Source organism: Mustela nivalis (assembly GCF_964662115.1).
Source record: "Mustela nivalis genome assembly, chromosome: 6".
In the NCBI taxonomy this organism is placed as follows: domain Eukaryota; kingdom Metazoa; phylum Chordata; class Mammalia; order Carnivora; family Mustelidae; genus Mustela; species Mustela nivalis.
In genome coordinates this window covers 154,028,188-154,048,947 of record NC_139025.1, presented here as the reverse complement: position 1 = coordinate 154,048,947, position 20,760 = coordinate 154,028,188, and the positions used below count along the sequence as shown (strand labels likewise).

General features: G+C 58.6%; 1 protein-coding gene across 2 annotated transcripts in view; it reads left to right on the top strand.

Annotated features, from left to right (window-relative positions):
- Nucleotides 1-8,649: 8,649 nt before the first annotated feature.
- The window catches only part of IL16 (interleukin 16), a 96,852-nt gene continuing 84,741 nt past the window's right edge, over nt 8,650-20,760 (top strand). Inside the window, exons 1-2 of one of the 2 annotated variants that reach the window (XM_082736217.1) lie at nt 8,650-9,086; nt 9,874-9,961. Coding sequence is in view for 1 of the 2 variants with exons in the window: in XM_082736216.1 (XP_082592342.1) it covers nt 9,047-9,086 (40 nt within the window). In the remaining variant the exon portion in view is untranslated. The remainder of the gene's footprint in view (nt 9,087-9,873; nt 9,962-20,760) is intronic. The other variant, XM_082736216.1, reaches the window with a different exon arrangement.

The window sequence follows — 20,760 nt, the reverse complement described above, 5'->3', positions numbered from 1 at the left end:
GTGGGGGGAGCAGGGCGCAAGTCTGGAGGCAAGAAGTGCGGTTGGGGGAGGGGGTCTCGGGCAGGGGGTCTGGTGAGGCTGTGGGGGGCACAGGGTCAGAGTTTGGAGGTCTCACATCCCTTGCTCGTGGGTTTGGAATTTATCCAACGGTCTGTGCGGGATCTCAGAAAAGTGCGAGGTACAGCTACGAAGGTCCGGTTTCTGTAGCTATGGGGGAGGACCCGTGCGACGCAGAGGAACTGGCCAAGAAGCGGCTCTGGGGGTCCCTGGACGGCAGGAGGACCTGGGAGGCCAGGGAGCGGCAGAGGGAACAGCGAGGTCAGTGTGCTCGAGCGATGTCTGGAATGGATACCGGCAGGATTGAACGAAACGTAGGAACAAGGAGAAGTAGGAGTGGGGAATGGGAGTGGATCCCGGGCTGGGTGACGGGGAGCCAGCAGCGGAGCCGGACAGCAGGCAGGGGACATCTCAGACACGGTCTCCTTGAGTTGACGGCGGATCCTGAACACGTCTGGTTTCGTCTCTGCCCCGCGGTTCCTCGGGCTCAGACAAGCCCCCTTCCCACGCCCCCGACCTTCGGAACCCGCCCACCGGTCCACGCTGGGCCCCTCTCGCTGCCAAGGGCAGACTTCGTCCTCCACGGCGCGCCACTGCCCTGTGGCCACCCTGGCCCCTCCCCGCCCGCTCACTCTCCCTCAGAGAGCCCCGAGGTCGGCCCCGCGCCCCTTCGCTTGCTGTCTGCTGAATGCAGAGTCTGTCTTGGCAAGGGATAAAGTTGTTCTTTCTGGTTGTGGAACGAAAATTCAATGTGTTCAAGAAAGGGGGACATCGCGGGAAGACGTCTGAGCTTTGACTTCGAGACACCTGGTACCAGGGGGGTCTCGGGCAGGTTTGCAGGGCCGGTGGCCTGGGGCGGGTGGCCTAGGACCGGAGTCAGCTCTCTGGGCACTCTCTACCTCCGCAGGTGACGGTGAATGGCCAGCAGCCTGGAGACAGAGACCAGCGTGGGGAGGGGGCTGCCGGACAGGCGAGCAGACAGATGGACGGCCACAGCCCAGGGCTCACATCGGAGGCCTCCCCTTGCTCCTCAGCAGGGCAGGAGGAACGTCAGCTGCAAATGGGATCCTCTCGGAGGACAAGGACAGGAGGGGGAGACGAAGCTGCTGGGACGGCGTTGAGGACGGCGGTCCGGGACCTCGAACTTGACTCTCGGGTCTCCCTTGAGAACCGAGCTCTGACCTTTGCTGCCAGCTCTCCGTACTCCAAACTGCCTTGGAGAGGAGACCGGGGCGTCGGTGGCCTCTTTCAGGTCAGGTCCCTGCAAGCAGGAGAAGTTCCCCATGGAGAGGTGGGGCTCACATCCCCATGACGCCCCGGGCCTTACCATCAGTTTGGCGCTGGTCCTGGGTCCCAAGTCATTCCCGTGCCCGCTCTCCGAGTCTCCCCATGCGTCCTGTGCCCTTGCATGGGCTGGTGCCGGGGTCGCTGTCCTGCTTGCTCCCTGGGCCAGGACAGATGGCCCGGCCGAACCCCCACGGTCCGCCGGCCAGCCGGAGAGTGGCCACCAGCTCCCGCTGGGATCTTGTCTGTTCCTCCCCCGCCTTCCTGTCCAAGTGGGAGGAATAAGCGAGCTCTGACGGAGGCGTTCTGCGATGTGGTCCTCACCGCGCCGGTCTGGATTGAGGGAGGTGAGGTGTAGGAAGCGACGGGTACCGTTCTGGCACAGAGGAAATGCTCCGCACGACACGGCCGTCCCCACCACCGTCCCCACCATCCCCATCGTCGGTCACAGCCACGGGTGTGTAACCTCTCCGACATGCACGGTCCAGGCCCAGCCTAGATAGTTCTCCCGTCCTGTGACATGCTATCCGTGCAGCGGACAGCGGTGTCTGTCATCCAGGGGGCTCGAGGCCTAGGGGCCACTGAGCTCTGTCTCTGTGAGGTCAGTCTGGAGTCGGGAGGAGGTTGGAGAAGAGTAGGGTGGGACCCCGGGGGCAGAGCCCAGGAGCAGACGGAGGGACCCTCTGGATGGCCTCCTGAGTGGTGGCTGCCACGGGAAGGCTCCTCGTCCTGCGGGGAGGTGGCCTGGGTCCGACCTGGGAGAGCAGTAGAGAGGGTTGCTGGAGGGCGGGCACAGGAGTGCCTGCCGCTGGTGCCCGCAGCGCCTGGCTCCGTGCTGGGATCTGCTGGGGAAGTACTGGTCATCTCCAACGGACTTCCAGACGCCAGACCTTCCCTGTGACCTGTGCTTGCTGCTGGTTCCCCTTGGGGACTCACAGAGACGACGTTGTGTGGGCCGTGGGCAAGGGATGATAAATGTGTGTGTGTATGTGTGTGAATACACATGTGTGTATGTAAGTGTGTCTCCATGTGTGTGTAGACATGTAATGTAACACACACATAAGCAATGCAAGATTTTGCATTAAAACGATAGAAACTTCCAGCATCAAATGAGACTCCATACGCTGAGTCTGCAGAAGAGACTTCCTGATAACTTACAGGCGCAGGACGTGAGAAGAGCCTTTGGGATGTGCTTTCAAAAGTACAAGGCGCACGAAAGGTCGGTAAAAACCGTTTTGCAGCCCCCCTGTCTCTGCGACCCGGGGGGAGATCACGTGCTTGAGGAGACTGCGAACGGACTGACCCGGGCACCCTCGGGTTTCTCTCTGGTCTCAGCATCCAGCAGACTGGTCACCGAGTGGGGCCGACATGGGCCTTGGGAGCAAGGAGTGGCCGGAGTGGGTGGTTTTGGGGACCCTCTGGTTCCCGTGATGGTTTGTCTCTGGGCACGTTGTTTCTCCCCTAGACCACGGCAGGTCTGTGTGCGGACCAGAGCCAGGCTTCGGGACAGAGGTTTCTGGACGTGCTCGGCTGAATTCGGGGGGCTGCCGAGGCGTGATATGGGAGAGATACCAACCGTCACCCCCCTTCAGAGAGAGCAACGTCACCCTCATCCACTGTCTTATCTAAAGTTCCCTGTGAGACATTTGAGAGCAGGGGACCTGCCCCCCCCTGAAAGTTTGCAAACCGCACAGATCAGCGCGTCCCTGAGCCCTGCCAGCTCTGACTTCCGCAGTTCCATGACTGCGCTCTCGGGCTCGCGGTGGGTTCCACGAATCGCCACCTCCCCAGCTGGGGACCCGGGAGAAGGTCCCCTGTCCCAATGCAGTCACCGACCCATTTCGTTCTTGATCGAGCACCAAACAGGCCCTTTCTCTGTCTTTACAGAACTCCCCTTCCCTGGGTGGGAAGTTCTGGGGCCCAAGCGAGCCCCCCACTCACCTCTCTGAGGCTCCATTTCCACATCCGTAAGACGGTAAGACGGGAGGTCTTCAGGGTAAGGTGAGTGAGGGGCGGGACCCTCCCCATCAGGAGGTTAATAATGAAGCAGGTATTGTGGTTTCTGGACTTGCCACAGACGATGGAGAGCATCTCAGGAATTTTCCATGAGATTTGGGCTTATCAGTCTGTGTTTTGCCTTTTCTGAGTGGGCGTAGGAGACCCAATTTGTCCCTAAAATCGATACCCAAACATCCTAAACGCCATGAATTGGTGTATTATCTGACTCTATCGTTCTCCGAGTCCCAAAGTAAATGTTGAAGCCAGCGAACATTTAAAAACGAGTGGGTTGGTTGACCAAGGAAATTGATTCTTTGGTGCATTTAAATACCCAGGGCATAGAGGCATCGAGGTTAATCATTACACATCAGGCTGAGAAATCGTCTGCTGGCTTCCCCGGGGCCAGCCCCGGCTTCCTTGGGGTCACTGTCATTTAGGCGGTCACGTGTCCCTCCGGGCAGCGGGGCGGCCCCATCTGGGAGGTCATGCCGACCTCCTCGGACAACAGGGCAGGCCACATGCTGCTCGGAGCCCCGGCGGAGGACCAGGAAGCCGAGCAGGGGAGGTCTGTGACATTGGGGCTCCGTTCTTTCTGACACGTGAGAGGGGGTTTGACGGTGGCCACTGGGCACTTAGAGGCATCGGCCGAGGGGAGCTGGAGGGAGGGGTCCGGGGAGCCGGGGACCTGGTTCCCGGGGACACTGGCACTGAACCGTGTCCTAGGGAGCGGAGAGCCGGATGTGGATGGGGCTGCGCCTGGGGACGGTGCCTGTGCCGGAACCCGGTGGGGACAGCCGTGTGTGGTTTGGAGGGAAGGAGCCGGCACGGGCCGCGCGGTCCAGCATCCAAGTCGGAGGTGAGAACCAGGCGGGGTGTACAGTCAGGGTCGGGTTCAGGGTGGGTTCTGGGTGCAGCAGGGAGGGGACAGGCCAGTCTGTGGAAGTAGAGGCAGGCTTGGCAGAGCGGCTGACACATGGGAGCTGGAGGCCCAGAGCTCAGGCAGGCCTGGCAGACCTTGCACCCACGGCAGGAGCACCGCCGGGCCCTCAGGCACGCACGCTGAGCTGCCTCCGCCAGGCTCCCTGGGCAGAACTGTCTCAGGATCGCGTAGGTCCCCCTTCGCAGCTAAGGAAGGAGACCCAGTCCTCTGAAGTGAGCACACCCGGGGGGCCTGCTGAGTCGAGGGGTTTGCACACGTCCCTGTCCCAGGACCCTAGCCCTGCTGCCGGGAGCAGAGGCAGAGGCTGCGCAAGGATGGTGGGCTGGAATGTTGAGGGCTGAGGTCACGTCTCCCCTCAGGTAGTTTAACTAGTGAAAGACAGGGCCTCCCATTCTTTGGGGCAGACCTCATGTGACAGACGAGATCGGGCCCTTTCGGGGTGCTTTGGTCCAAAACCCGACCTTGTGTGACGAAAAGATGCTCCCTCAGTCCCCTCATGGGGTGATTGGGGCCGAGGAGGAGACTTTGTTTATAGGAGGAGGCTACGTGGAAAGAACAGAGAACACAGAGAGAAGACTCCCCGCATGTGAAACCCCTTCCCCCACATCCTAGCTCGTCCCTTACAATCTGTGATTATACCTGACTTTGTGCTACCTGGCCTCCCTCATGCACCGGACTCGGGCACCTTCTGAGTGGAAGTAGCTGTGTGAGGAAGCCGGGCGGCCTGGGGGCTTCCCGGGGGAGCTGGGCGGGGGCAGACACAGAGGGCGCAGGTGGGGGGCCTCAAGCTCGGGGGCGGCCGCAGTGCCCTTGGCTTCTCCCCTGCCGCACACTTTGGAAATGGCGCCTTCTAGGCACCAGCCTCTCGAGCTTTCCACCAGAGCCCTGGGGACACAGAGCGTAGACGACCCGGCTAGCGGGCTGCCTCGGAGGCGTGCGGATCGGCGGATCGGTGGAGGAAATCATTCTGCAAATTTCTGGAGCCTCGGATCTGTGCCAGGCACTGTCCTGGGCACTCGGGATAAATCAGTGACCGAAACAAAGCCTTCTTTCTTGTGATGAACACAGTCTGTGCCTCTGGGCAGAGCTCTGCTTCCCATGCACTACGGTTTCCTCTATCGGTATCTCCCCTCCCTTTTTTTTTTTTGCTAAGAAATAAACTTGCTCTTTTTGAGGGGGGAAATGAATTAGGAAATACAAAGTAAAAGAAGTAAAAAGTGCTAATCCTCCCACTGGCCGGAAACAGCGTCTGTCCCCATCTTGGCATGGAACTGATAGGTTACTTACAGGAGAAAAAAAAGGACGTATGGACACGGAGCCTTCCGAATTTTTCTGCACCGAACTCACTTGTAAACCGTCACTTCTGCAGCGGACGGATACTCATTCTGCTCATGCAAAGTGTACTTAGCTGTTCTGATTTACTCCTGCTCTGCTCAGTCTCCTCTGGGTACGTACGAGCTCAGTCCGTTCGGGGTCCCGCGTCCCCCACGGGGGGCTGAGGAGCGCCGGGGTGCTGGGGAGGGTGCAAACCATCTGTGGGCGCCGCTCCGAGCTCTCAGTGTGCGTGGAGCCCACAAGCTGCACCCCCCCAGCTGGGCGCCCAGGCCTCCCTCCTCAGCTGGTGTAGGGGCCTCTCCTCCCTCTGCGTGCCCCTGTCCGGAGCTCCCTGGTCACCCAGGCATGGTCAGGCAGTTCTGGGCACCTGCTCTGGGCCCGGGGAACCTTCAGCCACACTCCCTCCGTAGGAGGACGTTTCCACTCGGGCAAGCATTTCAGGCGGGAAGTGTGTTCCTTCTTGTCCCCAGCCCATGCCTCCCCGGCCTCTTGCTGTCATCCAGGAGGGAGTGGAGTGGGGGCTCCTTCTCAGGCCCCAACACGTGGGCCTTGGGCAGATTTTCATCTCCTTTTGGATAAGAAGACAACTATTCTTTCTTTTTTTTTTATTTATTTATTGGAGAGAGAGCAGGAGTGGAGGGGAAGGCACAGGGAGAAGGGAGCCCAGCACGGGACTCGGTGTGGGACTTGATCTCCGGTCCCCTGGATCGTGACCTGAGCCCAAGGCAGATGCTCCACCGCCGGAGCCCCCAGGCGCCCCAAGAAGACGGCTGTTCATCCGGGGCTCCACGGGGTCAACGTTGTGTTTGAATCTTCCCCGCTTTGTTGGTCGTAGCCAGAGGCAAGGTTTTGGCATCAAGGAAGCAAACAAAATAGAAACAAACCAAGCAGGCCAGTTTTCTGTTGCTGCTGCAGGGCTCACCCCGGGAATGGTGGCTTAAGAAACTACCAAGTCGTTACCTTGCCGTTCTTGAGGTCGGGCACACAGCAGGGTCTCACCCGGCGGAGGTCACGGGGTTGGCAGGGGCCGCGTTTCTTTCTGGAGCCCGGAGGGGAAAACCTGTTTTCTTCCTCCTCCAGCTTCTGGGGGCCGCCTGCGTCCGTGGCTCGCGGCCCCGTCCTCTCTCAGCAAAGCCGGCGATGGACCTTCTGGTCCACCTTGGACCCCCTCTTCTGCCTCCCTCTCCCACACTTACGGACCCTTGCGGTGACCTGGGGTCCACCTGGATACTCCAGGATCATCCCAATGATCCTAATTATCTTCAAGTTAGCCGATTAGCACATCCATCTCCATCGGCAGCCTTAACTACCCGCTGGAGGACTCAATCATTCCAAGATTCCTGGGGCAGGACGCGGACCTTTTTGCAGGGACCAGGCTTCTGCCTACCCCAGCAAATAAAAACTCCTCTGTCGAAGGCTTACTGCATCTGATCAAAAGCCATGACTTTCAAAATTATAGTCCTCGCTGTTGACTTGACAAAAACCTACTTAGGGGTTCTAAAGACAGTGACTTAACTTAAAACAAAAAAAAAAAGCCTATTTAATTAAATCCTTTTCTCTCATCCTCTAGATGATACGAGTGGAAAGCTACCGCTGCTCGCCGAATTGTGAAGGATCATCGTGGGTACGGGGAAGTTTGTAGAAGAAAACACCCCTAATTCTCCTTCTCCGAGTTTAGTCTTCTTCCGTGGATGTAGATCACACCCCGCACTCGGCAACGTGCATCTTTTTTTCACTCGGCCGTGTAGCGCAGACCTCTTTCTAGCACAATAAATCTTACTCTATCACGTTATTTTAATTTCTGCAAAGCACGCCCTGGTTCGGTAGCCCGGGCTCTCCCTGTGGCTACGGCTGGGACCCGCTAGACTGGAAGGCCAGGTCCGGCCCCGGGTGCGGACGTCTGAGCTGCTTTCCCGTAGCTCCAGGCCTGGGCGGTTACTTGGTTCTTGGGAGCGAGGTAGGGCCTGCGGGCCCGGGATGGGGATGACGCTCAGGGAGCTGTTCCCACTTCAGGTGCTGATAGTAGAGGTTTTCCTGGCAACCCGAGGCACTGGCCTAAGAAACCCTCACTTCAGAGGTACGTGGACTGTGTGTGTTGGTCGAGGGGCCAAAGTGACCCAGAGGCGTTTTGAGCAAAGGGTTGGTAATTCACGCGCTTTCGACTCTCCAAGGTCCTGAGCGGTGACAGCATGGACACTGGTCAAGGGGCCGGCCATGGCCACGCCAGAGACCCAACCCAGGAAGCCCCGGGAGCTCGGGGCAGGTGCCAGGTAACCCCAGAACGGGACCAAGGTCTGTGTCACTTGCTTCCCCAGTGGCCTTTTCTCTATCAGATGGAGCAGCCTTTCCTTTCAGTCCGACCCTTTGTGGCCGCGTCCCCCGAACGACCACATTCTTTCCCAGTTTCCAGCTCTGACTCTGTGCTCACTTATTGTATATTCTTTTGGTCTCTTCGGTGGGGAATCCAAGGATTTCTATAAACCAGCAATCAAGTTGGTCACTTAAAATAATAGTACATCTTGTCCAAGTCTAAAAATAAAATCTCTTGGTATGAGAAGGCAAACAGGGAAATCGAGTAGAGTTGGCGGAATGCGTTTTATAACCCAGCGAACCCAGGGCTCGCGCCCACTTTTCTTTTCTGCCTGCTTGTCCCAACATGGGCGGGAGTCAGAGCGCCTTCTGTTTGTCCTGATGAAAGCCAGCCTCCACCTTCCCCGGGGCCCAACTGCCCTTCTGGGGACACAGCCTGCATTCACCAGGAGCGGCTCTGCCCGAGCCCTTAGCAGATTTTATGAAAGGCGTTTTCACTTGGATTAAACAGGCGCTGTGTTTGTGTGTGGTGTGTGTGAAGGAGAAAATGAATCACTTCAACTCTGGGCAGGGATTTTAGGTGTTGTGTTTGTCCCTCGCAATTACATAAACACACCAGAACTCATTAAAAAAAAAAAAAAAAAAAAAGTCGGGAGGTGGGGAGCAGAACCTAGTGCTGGGTATGATCTAAACAGTTTAGCACATTTTCCATACATTCGACCTCAGAGAGGGCTGTGTTCAGTCCGCTCCCAACAGAGCCTGAGTCCAAAGGAAAGTTTGAGGTTTCACATGTCTGTTTGCGGTACAGGAAAAGGCTTGTGATCGGAGGGCTTGATTCAGTGAAATAACATTGCCTTCGTGAGCATTTGCTTCGTAAGAAGGGCAGGAGTTGGAAGCAACCGTTGTGAGACTTTAAAGATTTGCTGGCAGAGGGAAAGGGATTTTTTCCCTCCCTCCCTGCCGGGGAAAACAGTCCTAACGAGGAGCTAGCTACTTCGTAGTTTTAAGTCACACTCAAATATTCCCCGCCCAGAAGCTGCCGGCGATCCCTGGGACTTCTGCATCGGGCTGGGGCTCCGAGGGGCTTTCTGCGGCTCAGCCCCATCCTCAAAGCCCCGCAGCATGAGTTTGCAGAAGAGAATCTTCCCTCGGAGGGAGAATGGTAAGTGCTGCTTCTTCTCGGGGGTTCCTGGGGAGCCGGGGATGGACAGTTTGCCTCTTCTCGGCATCCTCCAGGAGGGCTCTGGAAAATCACGACTTGGGTTCTGCCGTATGTAGAGAGTGTGTGTCTGTGTGTGTGTGTGCACGCACACGTGCGTGTGCGTGCCCCTGTGAGGTGCAGCAGGACACATCCCTGTCTGTCTGCATTGTCCTTGCGAGCCAGCTGTGTGCACACTAGGGTGCTTGGCAGAGAGGTGAGCGGTGACGGTGTCCCAGGTCCCCTGAGGGGACGAGAGGGAGCCTGGGCTGGTGCAGCGGGTTTTTATGAGCCCTTGCTTCCTCTGTGAACGTTGCTGGCAGCGCTGGAGGGGGGCGGGGGCGCGGCAGACGCATCCCTGTCTAAACGCATAGCTGTCAGGGTCCCCCGCTTTGAGCTCTGGTCCCAGCAGGAAACAGAACAGAAGAGGGGGCTGCTCGGCGTCTCTGTCTCCGGGAGAATGGAGCAGGGGACCTCTGAGCCTTGCAGGGCTGGGCACGGGGTGGGGGAGAGGTGAGGCTGGGAGGGGCTGGAGCCCTAGGGCCATCCTTACTGCCTTTATGCCGGTATGGCCCAGGAGATCGGAGTTCGTTTCTTCAGTGACCTCCTTTTGCTCTGGAAACATAAACAAACAGGCACCAGGGAGAAGGATGTTAACCCTTCTGCCCAAATTTTAAAGTCAACACTGGCGGAACCTCAGCTCTGTTGTAACTTTGGCATAAGAGAGTAAACACATGGTTTTCTTTAACAGGGGGAATGAGACAAGTCAAAGGCACCCTCTGACTGTTCCAGCTGCAGGGAGATACGGAAGATAGGGCGAGAGCCCGGGGGCCCGTTGGGTAGGTTCCTTCAAAGCATCTCTGAAGTTGGAAGGAAGGCAGTGGCATATAGGGACCAAGAACCGAGCTGTGGGGTCCAGCCACCCGTCAGAATGTCTCCCTTTGGCCGTAGATCATTTGGATGCATTTACTGGGGAGTCCTCAAGGGTTGGGCTTGATCTGGTATTCAGTAGGTGCTCAGTATTTGGGGAAACCATTTTATTTCTGGGGAGGCCTTGCTACTTCCTGTCCCTGGCTGCGTCTCCATGTTTGGCTGGGTTTCCTGGTAAGACGCTGGGGCAGAGATCTGTGCAGGAAGGTCACTGGAGAGTGTCCCTAGGGACACCACCTGTGTCTCCTTCCCCCAGAAGGAGAAGCTGCACAGGATACAGCTGTGATCCAGCTGATCCCATGGGTTTTGTACACCTACTGTAATGACCCATCGCTGCCTGTGGGCTGACCCAGGTCTGGGGCACAGACTTCGGCAAGGCAGCTGTCCTCAGCAGAGACTAATTCTTGCAAAGAGATTTAGCTGAGACAGCTGCGGGCAGCCCTTGGTCAGCTGTGGGGAGGAATGCCTCGGTCCTGGGTCTGGGGGCCAATCTGGGGGACACCCTCCATCCCCTTCATAGCGATGAGTAAGTCCCTTTTTCTCTGAGTTCAGCGGCAGGATAATTGGAGATTAAAAGCACAAACACCTGTCCAGCTAAGGCCTTCCCCTGCCACATGACCTGGGGAAGCCCTTTCCCATCGTGGGGGCTCACTGTCCCCATCTAGACGGTGGACAGCAGGCTGCTGGAGTCCAGCTGACCTCCAGGAAGGCTCTAGTCCTGCCATCTCACAGGTTTCGAACGCGTGATGCAGCGGTTGCTTGTAGCCCCGAAGGTCATGTGACGTCCCCCGCAGGCGTTTCCACCCCTCCTGCCGGGAGTGGAGCCACCATACCTGGGGGGCCTCCTGAGTGCCCACGGCCCGCGGTCGGCAGGGAAGGGCTCGAAGAGGGAGGCTCGGCGTGGAGCTGGGGCATCCCGAGTGGGGTCTGTGCCCACGGAAGGAGTCGGAGGGCGTGGCGCACCGCCGTACTTCTTGGATAGTCAAGAGTGGCATGGTGGTGTCTAGGACAATCGTGCGTGCACTGAGTCTGTTGCCCACCGCCATCCTGCCGCCCATTTTCTACCTACTTTTCTTTCTTCTTCTTTGTTTTTAAATTTATTTGACAGAGAGAGATCACAAGTAGGCAGAGAGGCAGGCAAAGAGAGAGAGGAGGAAGCAGGCTCCCCGCTGAGCAGAGAGCATGACGTGGGGTTCGATCCCCCAGGGCCTGAGCTGAAGGCAGAGGCTTAACCCACTGAGCCATCCAGGTGCCCCTCTTCCTACTTTTCAATCTGCAAAGAATGAAGCCACTTTCTCAAACACTCGGAACTCATTTCCAACCACGTACTTGGGACGTTCTGGGTTGCAGACCCCAGGCTGGTTTCCGGGGATCAAACGGGACTTCTGAGACAGACGTAACTGTACGGACAAGGAGGGTTGTGTGTGTTGGGGTGCTCTGATGGAGCACTGACCCGTCTGGTGGGCCAGGGAGGCTCCCCGAGGTGGTGCTCTTTGAGCTGTTTTCTGAAGGGCGTCTGGGAGGCCGGTGGGGGAGGGGCGGAGAAACCAGCTCTAGGTAAAGGGCATGGAGCCTTGTAGGAAAGGCATGAGAGAAGAGAACTGTCCCAGACCTCACCAGCTTACGAGCGACCGCGAGCATTTCTAGGGTACTTCCACCATCTGTTTTCTTTGCAGCATTTGAGAAGAATAATCATGGGGACACCTGGGTGGCTCAGTCGGTTGAGCGTCTGCCTTTGGCTCAGGTCATGATCTCGGAGTCCTGGGATCGAGTCTCACGTCAGGCTCCCCACTCAGTGGGGATCCTGCTTCTCCCTCTGCTGCTCCCCTTGCTTGTGCTCTTGCTCTCTGACAAATAAAGAAATAAAATCTTAAGAAAATAAAAATAATCAGGGTGACTTGTTAGCTCAGGAAATACAAGCTTTTGCTGGAGGGTTGAGGCCTCAAGACGCTTCTCTGCGAGCGTGAGCCCGTCCCCTGTGTCCCCCACACCTGGAGGGCAGCCCCCGGGAGTGTCTCTGTGACACCAGCCTCTCTCCCTCCCGAGCAGCCGCCAGCACCAGACACCAACTCCTCTGACCCTCCCTGCGGCTCTGGGAGGCAAACGCAGTTGTGTCTCTAGGTGAACAGAAATGAGGCCTGGGGACTTTCTCCCAGCGGTCTGTTTCCTTCTAAAGCCCGTGTTGATAGCATGCTGTAGGGACCGTGGCCGAGCGGCACCGACGGTGACCCTTACATGCGCACAGACTCATTCCACGCGGCGGCGTTGGTTCCTGCAGTCAGTGGGATCCCCACCTGTACGGGCTCAGAAACCCACAACTGATTTAAACACTCCCCAAATTAGGGCTTCTCTAACTGCTCTCCGTTGTATTTCTTCTGAAATATTACAGTTAAAAATCATTCAAACATACAGAAAAGGGGAAAGGGTTGCCATCAGGGAGCATAGCCCACTATTTAAATTCTGCCAGCAACAGTCTCCGCTACTTGTCTTCCCACGTGTCCGTCCATCCTGCCAACCGTCTGTCTGTCCGTGCAGCCTCCTTACTTCTCGGATACGTTTCTGGATGAGTTCTAGGCATTCCCTACCCTTCATGTCTAAACACGCCAGCAAGTGTGTCACCATCTGAGTTCCGTGTGCGCTCACTGTTCTTGTAGGTAGAATGCACAGAGCCCGGAAGACGCATATCTGACGGGCGCCGTGCGATTCGTCTCGGGAAAAGCAGACGCAGCTCAGTAAGCCCCGCTCTCGGCACCCTGCGGAGTGCTGCGCCCAGGACGCTCTCCCGAGCCCCTTCTCAGTTGTGTTCGGTTTTTACTAATAATATATTACGTGTCACTAAATTTAAACATGGAGTTTAGTAAGACACAGTACCTGCTTTGTCCTGCCTCTGCGTGGGGCAGATCTCTAGGCCGTAACGGCCCCCGCTGCGTGGGGCTGGCCTCCTGATGAGCTCAAGGGCTGACTTCAGCTGGGGGTTGCCAGGAGGGACCCCCGCACCCCAGCGGCAGGTTGCTCGGGGCTGAAGGGAAGCAAGACACTCTGCTGCTGGAGCAGGGCGTCCCCCGGTGGGCATGACAGCTGGGCTCTGGGTTCTGAGGAGGGGTTGGTACGGGTGACCCAGCGGGTGAGCAGCGGCGGCCCCGGACTCCTGGTCCAGTGCTCCGTCAGGGCACACTCCTCCTCCAGCCCCGCAGCGCGCCACGTCCCTCTGTCTCGGTCTGTATTTCATCCCAGCCTGTGCGTCTAGCCCCAGATCCCTCTCTCCCTCTGGCCTCCCTGCCTTTCCCTCTGTTGCTCCTTTTCCCCTCTCCTCCTCTCTTCGCACAGCTGTTGAGCCCGCACTGTTTGGGGGACAGCAAGGGCTACAGAGAGGAGGGGGATGTGGTCCCTAGCACAGAGGAGCTCACGCTTGCTGGAGAGGACATGCACAAGCCAGTCCGCGTGGAGGGCTTCGGGACTGCAGGAGGGCAGCTCCTGTTCAGGAGAGCTGGGAGGGGCATCAAGGAGGACTTCCTGGAGGAGGTGACGCTGAGCCAAACCTTGAACACTCTCCAAGGGCTGGCTAGGAGACAGGGGTCTGGGCGTGAGACAGGGCAGCGCGGGGTGCGTGCAGCGAGGTGCAGAGGTGGGAGAGGAAAGCGGGAGCATCTGGGGGAACATCAGGCGCGGGCGAGACCAGCCCGTGACCTTGGGCAGGAATTTTAAATTTTTGCTTCTTGAGTCAGTCATGTCATGACAACAACAAATTAAGAAAAGAGAGTCAGGATTTCTTCATCTTTGCAAATATTGCTTTCTGCTGCAAGGCAGGAAGCAGCGCTCTTGAGATAACTGTGTGGGCTGGGAGAGGAGTGGGGTCCAACCGCCTCGCTCCACGGTGTGGGGGTGGGGTGGGCGGCACCCAGGCTGGCAGGGCCTCTGGCGTCCTGTCAGAGACCCCGAAGACAGGGACTCGACACCCCAGTGTGAGCACGCAGACCCAGGGGTCCTGCCAACGCCCCGCGGAGAGGAAACCCTAGTCCCTCACCCCTGCCCTCGCCCCCGCGGGTCGCTGACTAACACCTGGCCCTCTCGGGGGGGCCAGGTGGAGGGGAGGCCAGGCCAACAGTCCTCCTAATCTTGGCCTTGAAAAAGCACCAGGCAGCCCAGACCGCTCCCTCCCGCAGTGGGCGTTTAACCCTTTCTAAGCCCGTGCTGTGCTGCCTGGTTCGAGATTTCCGTTCCCTGACTCAGCTCGTGCTCAGGGACAAGGGCTGCCGGGACCCTGTGGGCACACAGCCCTGGGCTCGAATCCCGGCTCTGAGCTTTCAGAACGTCACTTTACCACCGCCCTTCCTCTGTCTCCCCGGCCAGGCAGGGGAATGGGGACAACCGAGGTCACCCGCCTCATCGTGAAGCCAGCCATCGTGGCCCAGCGTCCGGCCCACGGGGGGTGTGCGCACAGAGGGCGTCCACCAGCCAAACCTGCAGCCCCACGTGCTTTCTTCTCACGCCATGCCCGTGGACGAAACCACGAGCCTCTGCGTGTCCAGGCCGCGGGGCTGTTGGGGCTCCTAGAAATAAACTCTCTTCCCTTGGAGAGACAGTCCCGCTATTTCTTAATCCTGGTGAGGAGCTAGGATGGAGAGTGTGGCCACGCTTCTTGAGTTTAAAGCTGTGCCTAATCAGATTCATTTCATTAAGAAACTATCTGTAAGAGATCTTTGTAGGCTCTGAAATGCAAACAGATGTGGAAGCTCGTTACAGGGCATTAGTCACTTATTTACTTGTTCAGTCGTGGGCTGATTGTTTGTTGAGCCCTTAGGGGCCCAACGTGTCCTGGAGCTGCAAACCCTGTAGTGAATGAGGCTGGCGATGTCTGTTGGGGGGACAGACGGCTGACACACAGGCACCCAGACAGTCCAATAGCACCTCCGGGCAGTAGCAGGTTCCCCGAAGAGGGAAAAGCGCAGGTGTACCGGGGAGTGCCCGGGGGCCGGTGCAGGTGGAGTGGACAGGGAAGGCCACATGTAGGGCATCAAGGAGGGAAGGAGCCCACCATGTGCAGATCTAGAAGCAGAGCCTTCCCAGAAGCGAGCACTTTGGACCAGCACGTTAGGGTGATGTGGGCTCGGTGTGTTCGAGAAAGGGAAGACGACCGGTCCTAAGGTCGTGTAACTTTTGGGGGATATGGTAAGGCTTTGGGATGTGATTTGGAAAAAGTGACGCAAAGTCTTGGGTGAATATGTGGGGCCTCTGGCCCGTAGACGGCTTGTTCCTAACGATGCTCGTGCTCCTGCGACGCTGTCAGAGAGGTTTAGGAGGGGGACCAGCCTGCAGAGGAGTCGGCCGGTCCCCAGGGAGCTGCCTCCGTTTCTCCCTGTGATTGTGCATCTGGCCAGGGGCGGGAGTCCTGGCGGCAGGGCCTGGTTCTTCAGTGCTGGACCCTGGATTCCTGGGCTTTTGCAAATGAATGGATGATGGTGACAGTTCTGCAAACATGGAGTCTGGGAGGAAGAGATGGGAAGGGGGCAAACCCAGAGCGCTGCTCGGGGTGGGAGTCTTGGGGATCCCTGGTCAGTCTCCAGGTGGAGATGCTGAGCAGGAGGCAGGAAAAAAGAGTTCCTGAGTCAGAAGTGAGTCCGCGGCTGGAGGCGTGGGTTTGGGAGCTGTTGGCCCAGGGGCAGCCTGCGTGCAGCGGAACCTGATCCTCACGGCATCTCAGTGAGGCTCTGGGACATGGCAAGGGTGCACGCCCGGAGTGGACAAGTGAGAGAAGGGAAGGCTGGTGGGCGCACAATACGTCTCTGCAGACGTCAGTGACAACTGTCACAGCAAGTAAGACCTCTGGTCCCGTCCTCACGACCTCAAGTTCATACCATGAAGAATTCCTCAAGGTTTTTAAAGAATGCCAGCTAGGGCTGTGCTTGGACCTCCCAGGAGCCCTGTCAGATTGTTGGATTGCTGTCCCCATTCTGCAGAATGGAACAGTGAGGCTTAGAAAGGGCACGGGACCGGGCTAAGCTCAAGGGAGGGCTGGCGCAGAAGCTGGGGTCCCTCATCTGTTGTGAGGCCAAGTGTGACCCTCTTGATCTGGCTGCTTTTGGACCAGAACAGACAACCCCGTTGCGGTGTTTTAAAAAGAATGCACTTTTCGTTTTGCCTTCTGAATATTTTGATTTGTGATAGCAAACGTGTACTACTTTCACAATTTAAAAAAAGCAAGGGGAGCATCAGAAGAAATTGTGGACATAGAGTTAAAAAAAAAAAAAAGGATGAAAACATCAGCGCATAAGTAGAACTCTCCGTGTAGTCCTGGAAGATGCCGGCTCTGCGGGGGGCGTGAATCCTGAGCGGACCTGCAGGGGTGTCTGGGCACGTTAAGCCACCATGTGAACACGCTCTGTGCATTACATTTTAGGGTATCGGTTGTCAAACTCTAGCAAGCATCGGAATCGCTTGGTGAAGATTTCTGGGCTCCCTGGGCTGGAAAGAGCAAGGTGCTGTTTTCCCGCTGGAACGTGTGTGTCTTCCCAGACCCTGCAGGCGGTGTGGCTGCATCTGAGGGCTGTGGGGCCCCCAGACGGGGGTTTCAGGTGCTGCGCGCAGCACCTGTGCGCTCTAGGGAGACAAGTTGCTCGTTCCTCGTGCTCTAGTCTCCCCATCTGTGAAATGGCTCTAGGGATAGAACCTGTTCCACGGGGGTGAGGACAGGGAAAGTGAAACAGAGTGCTGCTCGGCGGCGAACGCACGGACAGCTGTCTGCCGTTGCCTGCCCGTCCTCACGTCACCGGAACACACGTGTGTCTGCGTGTGCAAGCGTGTGCGTGTTCCAGGACACAGAGGCGATCACGTGGAGGTCAACCTTGGTTTTCATGCTACGGAAAGGTGAAGACACAGGTGGAAGGCGCACGGGTGTGGTGTGCTGGGGGCTGCTTCTCCTGCGGGCCCATCCCTCACGAGCTCTGTGCTCAGAGTCTTTAACCCCGTCCGGCTGATGAACCAGCTAAGCAGAGACACGACCCAGATCCTGCAGTATGACCTGGGCTACATGCGGCCTGACACCAGCGGTGCGGGCTCTCCTGCCGGCTCTCTGGTCCCTTTCTGCTGGTACGCGGCGAGCTGGCCTATGGGGTGTCGGGTGGCAGTGGGAAGTCTGTCCTTTTTCTGGAGGGGGTCCTGCAGGGCGCAGATGCAGTGGTTTCCACCTTGAGGTGCAAAGCACCCTGTGTCGGTAAGGATCTGGGCAGGACCTCACCCGTACCTTGGAACGAAGTCGCCATCGGCTAGTTAAGCAAGAAAGGTCATCTGGTAGTAGGACAGGCGGGACCGGATGCAGCATGGGTCATGGCGGCTGGAAGTGGGGGGCTTAGGCTCGGTGTAGGAGGGAGGCTGTGGGGTCTGGGAAGGGTGAGACTGGCCTCCAGAGGCCTGGGGTACTGCACAAGTCCCAGCCTTTCTGCCAGAACGAGCATGACAGCCCCAGGAACTGCTGCCTGGGCCCGGGCCCCAGCTGCACGGTGCCCAGGGAGTGGAGAGAGGCTGCGTGTGTGCACAGAAAAGCTAGCACTGACTGGGGCCTCCACCTCCTGCCCATGAGAAGTTCCTCCTCTGCTGCCCTCCAGACTCAGCCCTGCAATGTGCGACTGTCCCCCGCACCTGCCGACAAAGACAGCTCTGTCTCCAACGTGCCTCCCGGTGACCCTGGGCCTGGCGGCCCCCGCAGCGGCTGAGCCTCGGCAGCCAGCCCCGCTGGAATTCCAAGGGCGTCCCACGGGATGCACCTACACCCTCATTAAAGCCGCCAGGAAGTCCTGAAATATTTGCTGGGGGGCGCCAGGGCACATTCCACACTTCGTAAGAGGCCCCCCCCGACGTCCCGGCCTGGCACACGCCATCGGCTCACAGAGCCTGTGCTGAGGACACGCGTGGGAGGAGGCCCCTCAGGGGGCTGATGGGCTGAATGCCACCCTTAGACTGAGCTCCACAAGGGGACACGTGGGGGCAAAGCACCCCGATCACACGGCAGTCATTCCGAGAGCGGAAACAGAAGCGCCTTGTCCCTCTGGGCCGCGGCGCTCCACTCGCCCTGTGTCCGTCCTGGCCCAGCTCTCTTGCCTGCGTCCCCTGTGGGGCTTTACCGAAGCAGAGTGACAGGCCCCGCCCGCACAGCCTCCCATCCAGGAGGACTAGGGCCCTGCCTGAGAATCTGCATTTCTAGGAGCCGGGGCTGATCCTGCTGGCTTGGGCACCAGACTTTGAAAAGCACTGAGCAGCATCCGTTCCCATGCCCGAGAGCCATTTTTTAGCGCAGGGACAGAGATGCGGTGCTGCAGATGGGGAGCGCGGGCTTCGGCATTGGGTGGGTCCAGTAGGTCCTGGTTGGGTGACCTCAGGGAAGTTGCTGAACTTTGCTGAGCCAGCGATGGGCTGTGACCCCAGGCCACTGGGTCTCCGAGCTCTGCAAATTTTTGGGTGGTGATAGCTTTCACCTGTGATATGGGTATGAAAATATTTGCTCCATCGGTGGCAAGCCTGTGCGAGCTGATGTTTCTGTAGAGCCCCGAGCCGTGTGCCGGGCACAGCGTGCGCCCTGAGTCACACTCGATGCGTTCCCACCCTTCCAACCTCTCCTGGCTTGTCCAAGGAAGGCGACGCCAGGAACACGGATCCTTCCTGGGGTTCTGGGTTCCTGGGTTGGACTGGCCTCCTGGGTGTTCTCTCTAGCCCAGCAGATGGTCGACTCTGTTCCAGGGCCGAGCAGCCCAGTGCTGGCAGCTGCCCCATCGGATCGAGGCTTTTCACGTGGAGAAGTCAGATGGCCCAGGCCAGGAGTCTCTGAGCAAAGCCGTGCCAGCCTGGACACGTTTGCCCCAAGTCACCTGTCCAGAGCAGGTGGTCAAGCAGCATCTGACTCAGAGCCTCCCAGCCACCGGGGCCGGGGATCCGACCCAGAGACCGGCCTCCGTGCGAGCGAGGAAATCCGCTTCTCATTGCCGGCCGGCTCGGACCCAGGCCGCGGCCCCGGGCTGGCCCAGACCGATGGTGTCTCGGTCCCTGCTGGGCGCTTGGAGAGGAAAGTAAGGGAGGTGGCCGCTCTGGGGACCGTGTACGGGGAGGTAGGTGGGCCCAGGTGAGTGAATGTCCCTCGGACGGACAGCTGCTCTGCCCGGGAGGCTGGCCTCGCTGACCTGTGTGGGGGCGCGGCTTGGTTGGGGGAGGGGCTTCATGGCCTGTTTGGAAGCTGTGCTGGGGCCTGGGCAGGAACGGAAGCCGCAGTGCTTGGCTGGGAGTCGCTGGGGTGAGGGGACGTGGCTGCTGTGTCCCCTGCCCTGGCTCGCCATCCACGGGAGTTTGTGGTTCTGGGATGTCGGGCCGTGGGACCTCCTGCTCGGTGCAGGGTCTGCGGCAGGGAGCAGAAGGGAGAGAGTGGGAGAGAGGTGGAGGCCCCGGGGTAGGCTTTCCGGCTGCCGCCAGGCTCCTCCTCCCTGAAGTGCGCCGGGAGCACAGACATCTTTGACCTTGACCCTCTCTGGGACCTTGACTGGCTGTCAGTCTCTCCACTGTCGTGGTCGGGGTCCCACCGCCAGTTCCCCGGGAGGTGGTCCTCCCTGATGAACGCGCTTGCGTCTTTGTGGGTGGAGGAAATCTCCTTCTCTCTGCGGACACGTGGAGCATCTACCCTTCCTTCTCCTCACAAACGAATCCCCTCCTATAAGCGGACCCCCTCCCCCCACGCCCTGCCCTGAGCACAGCAGCTCTGTCCCAGGAGCCCAGCCCCGAGGCAGCCCGGGGAGCCGCTATCTGTGGCTCTGCTTCCCTTTCCTCGGAGCCCCCGGGGAAGGACCAGAGTGTTCCTGGCTTGCCTGCTCCTCCGTTCTCCGTCGGTGTCTTGTTGTAAGTGGCTCAGCAGGTACGACCCCCGTAGAGGCGCCCCTTTCCTCCAGGCCGGGTGAGGACAGAAGCTATCAGGCCGGGCCAGGTGCCTCCACGGAAGCCCTGCTGTTGGTTTGTTCAGTCCCCGGTGATGCTCCCGAGTCACACCCAACCCCCCAGCCCGTCCCTGTGCGTCTTCTGCCCCAGGCACCGCGTTCTAGAATGTTTGCAGGTGGCATCTTGTTGGAGCCTCTCAGTGTCCCTGGCTTAGGAGAGCTAATGTAACATGCCCAGGATCACTCAGCTAGAAAGTGGCTTCCCGGGACCTTCACCCCAGCCTGACTCCAAAATCTACGCTCTCCACAGCTCTGATACGCGCCTAGCAAATGTCTGTATTTACTAAATATGAAAACGATCTTAACTTTCCTGGGTGAAATTGGGTTCTCCTTACCGACAGCAGGTGTTTTCTAGCTCTTTCAATCCAGGGGGACTTCTTCAGAACTGAAATCGTTCATGAAAACTCACATGTAAACTGTCAAACGCAGAATTGTCTAGGCGGAAGGTGAGCCAGGAGCGTGGGACGCGCCCTTGGCCAGCCTGCCACCCCCTCCCCCACCACCCCTCTCTGGGGCCCAGCGCGGACCCCAGGGTTTCGGGGTCACGTGGGGACGGAACACCCAGAATTGAAATCCACTCGCCAGTGCGGTGAGGCTCTTGTTCCTCACAGGCTCCTCCGTCTCCTCAGCCCGAGCCGGCATTTCGGCGTCTTGGCTCCTGCTCGCAGCCCGGCTCCGGGGCCACTGAGAGATTCGCTCCGACATGAGGACAGAAGGTCTTTCAAGCCTTCCTGCCTTCG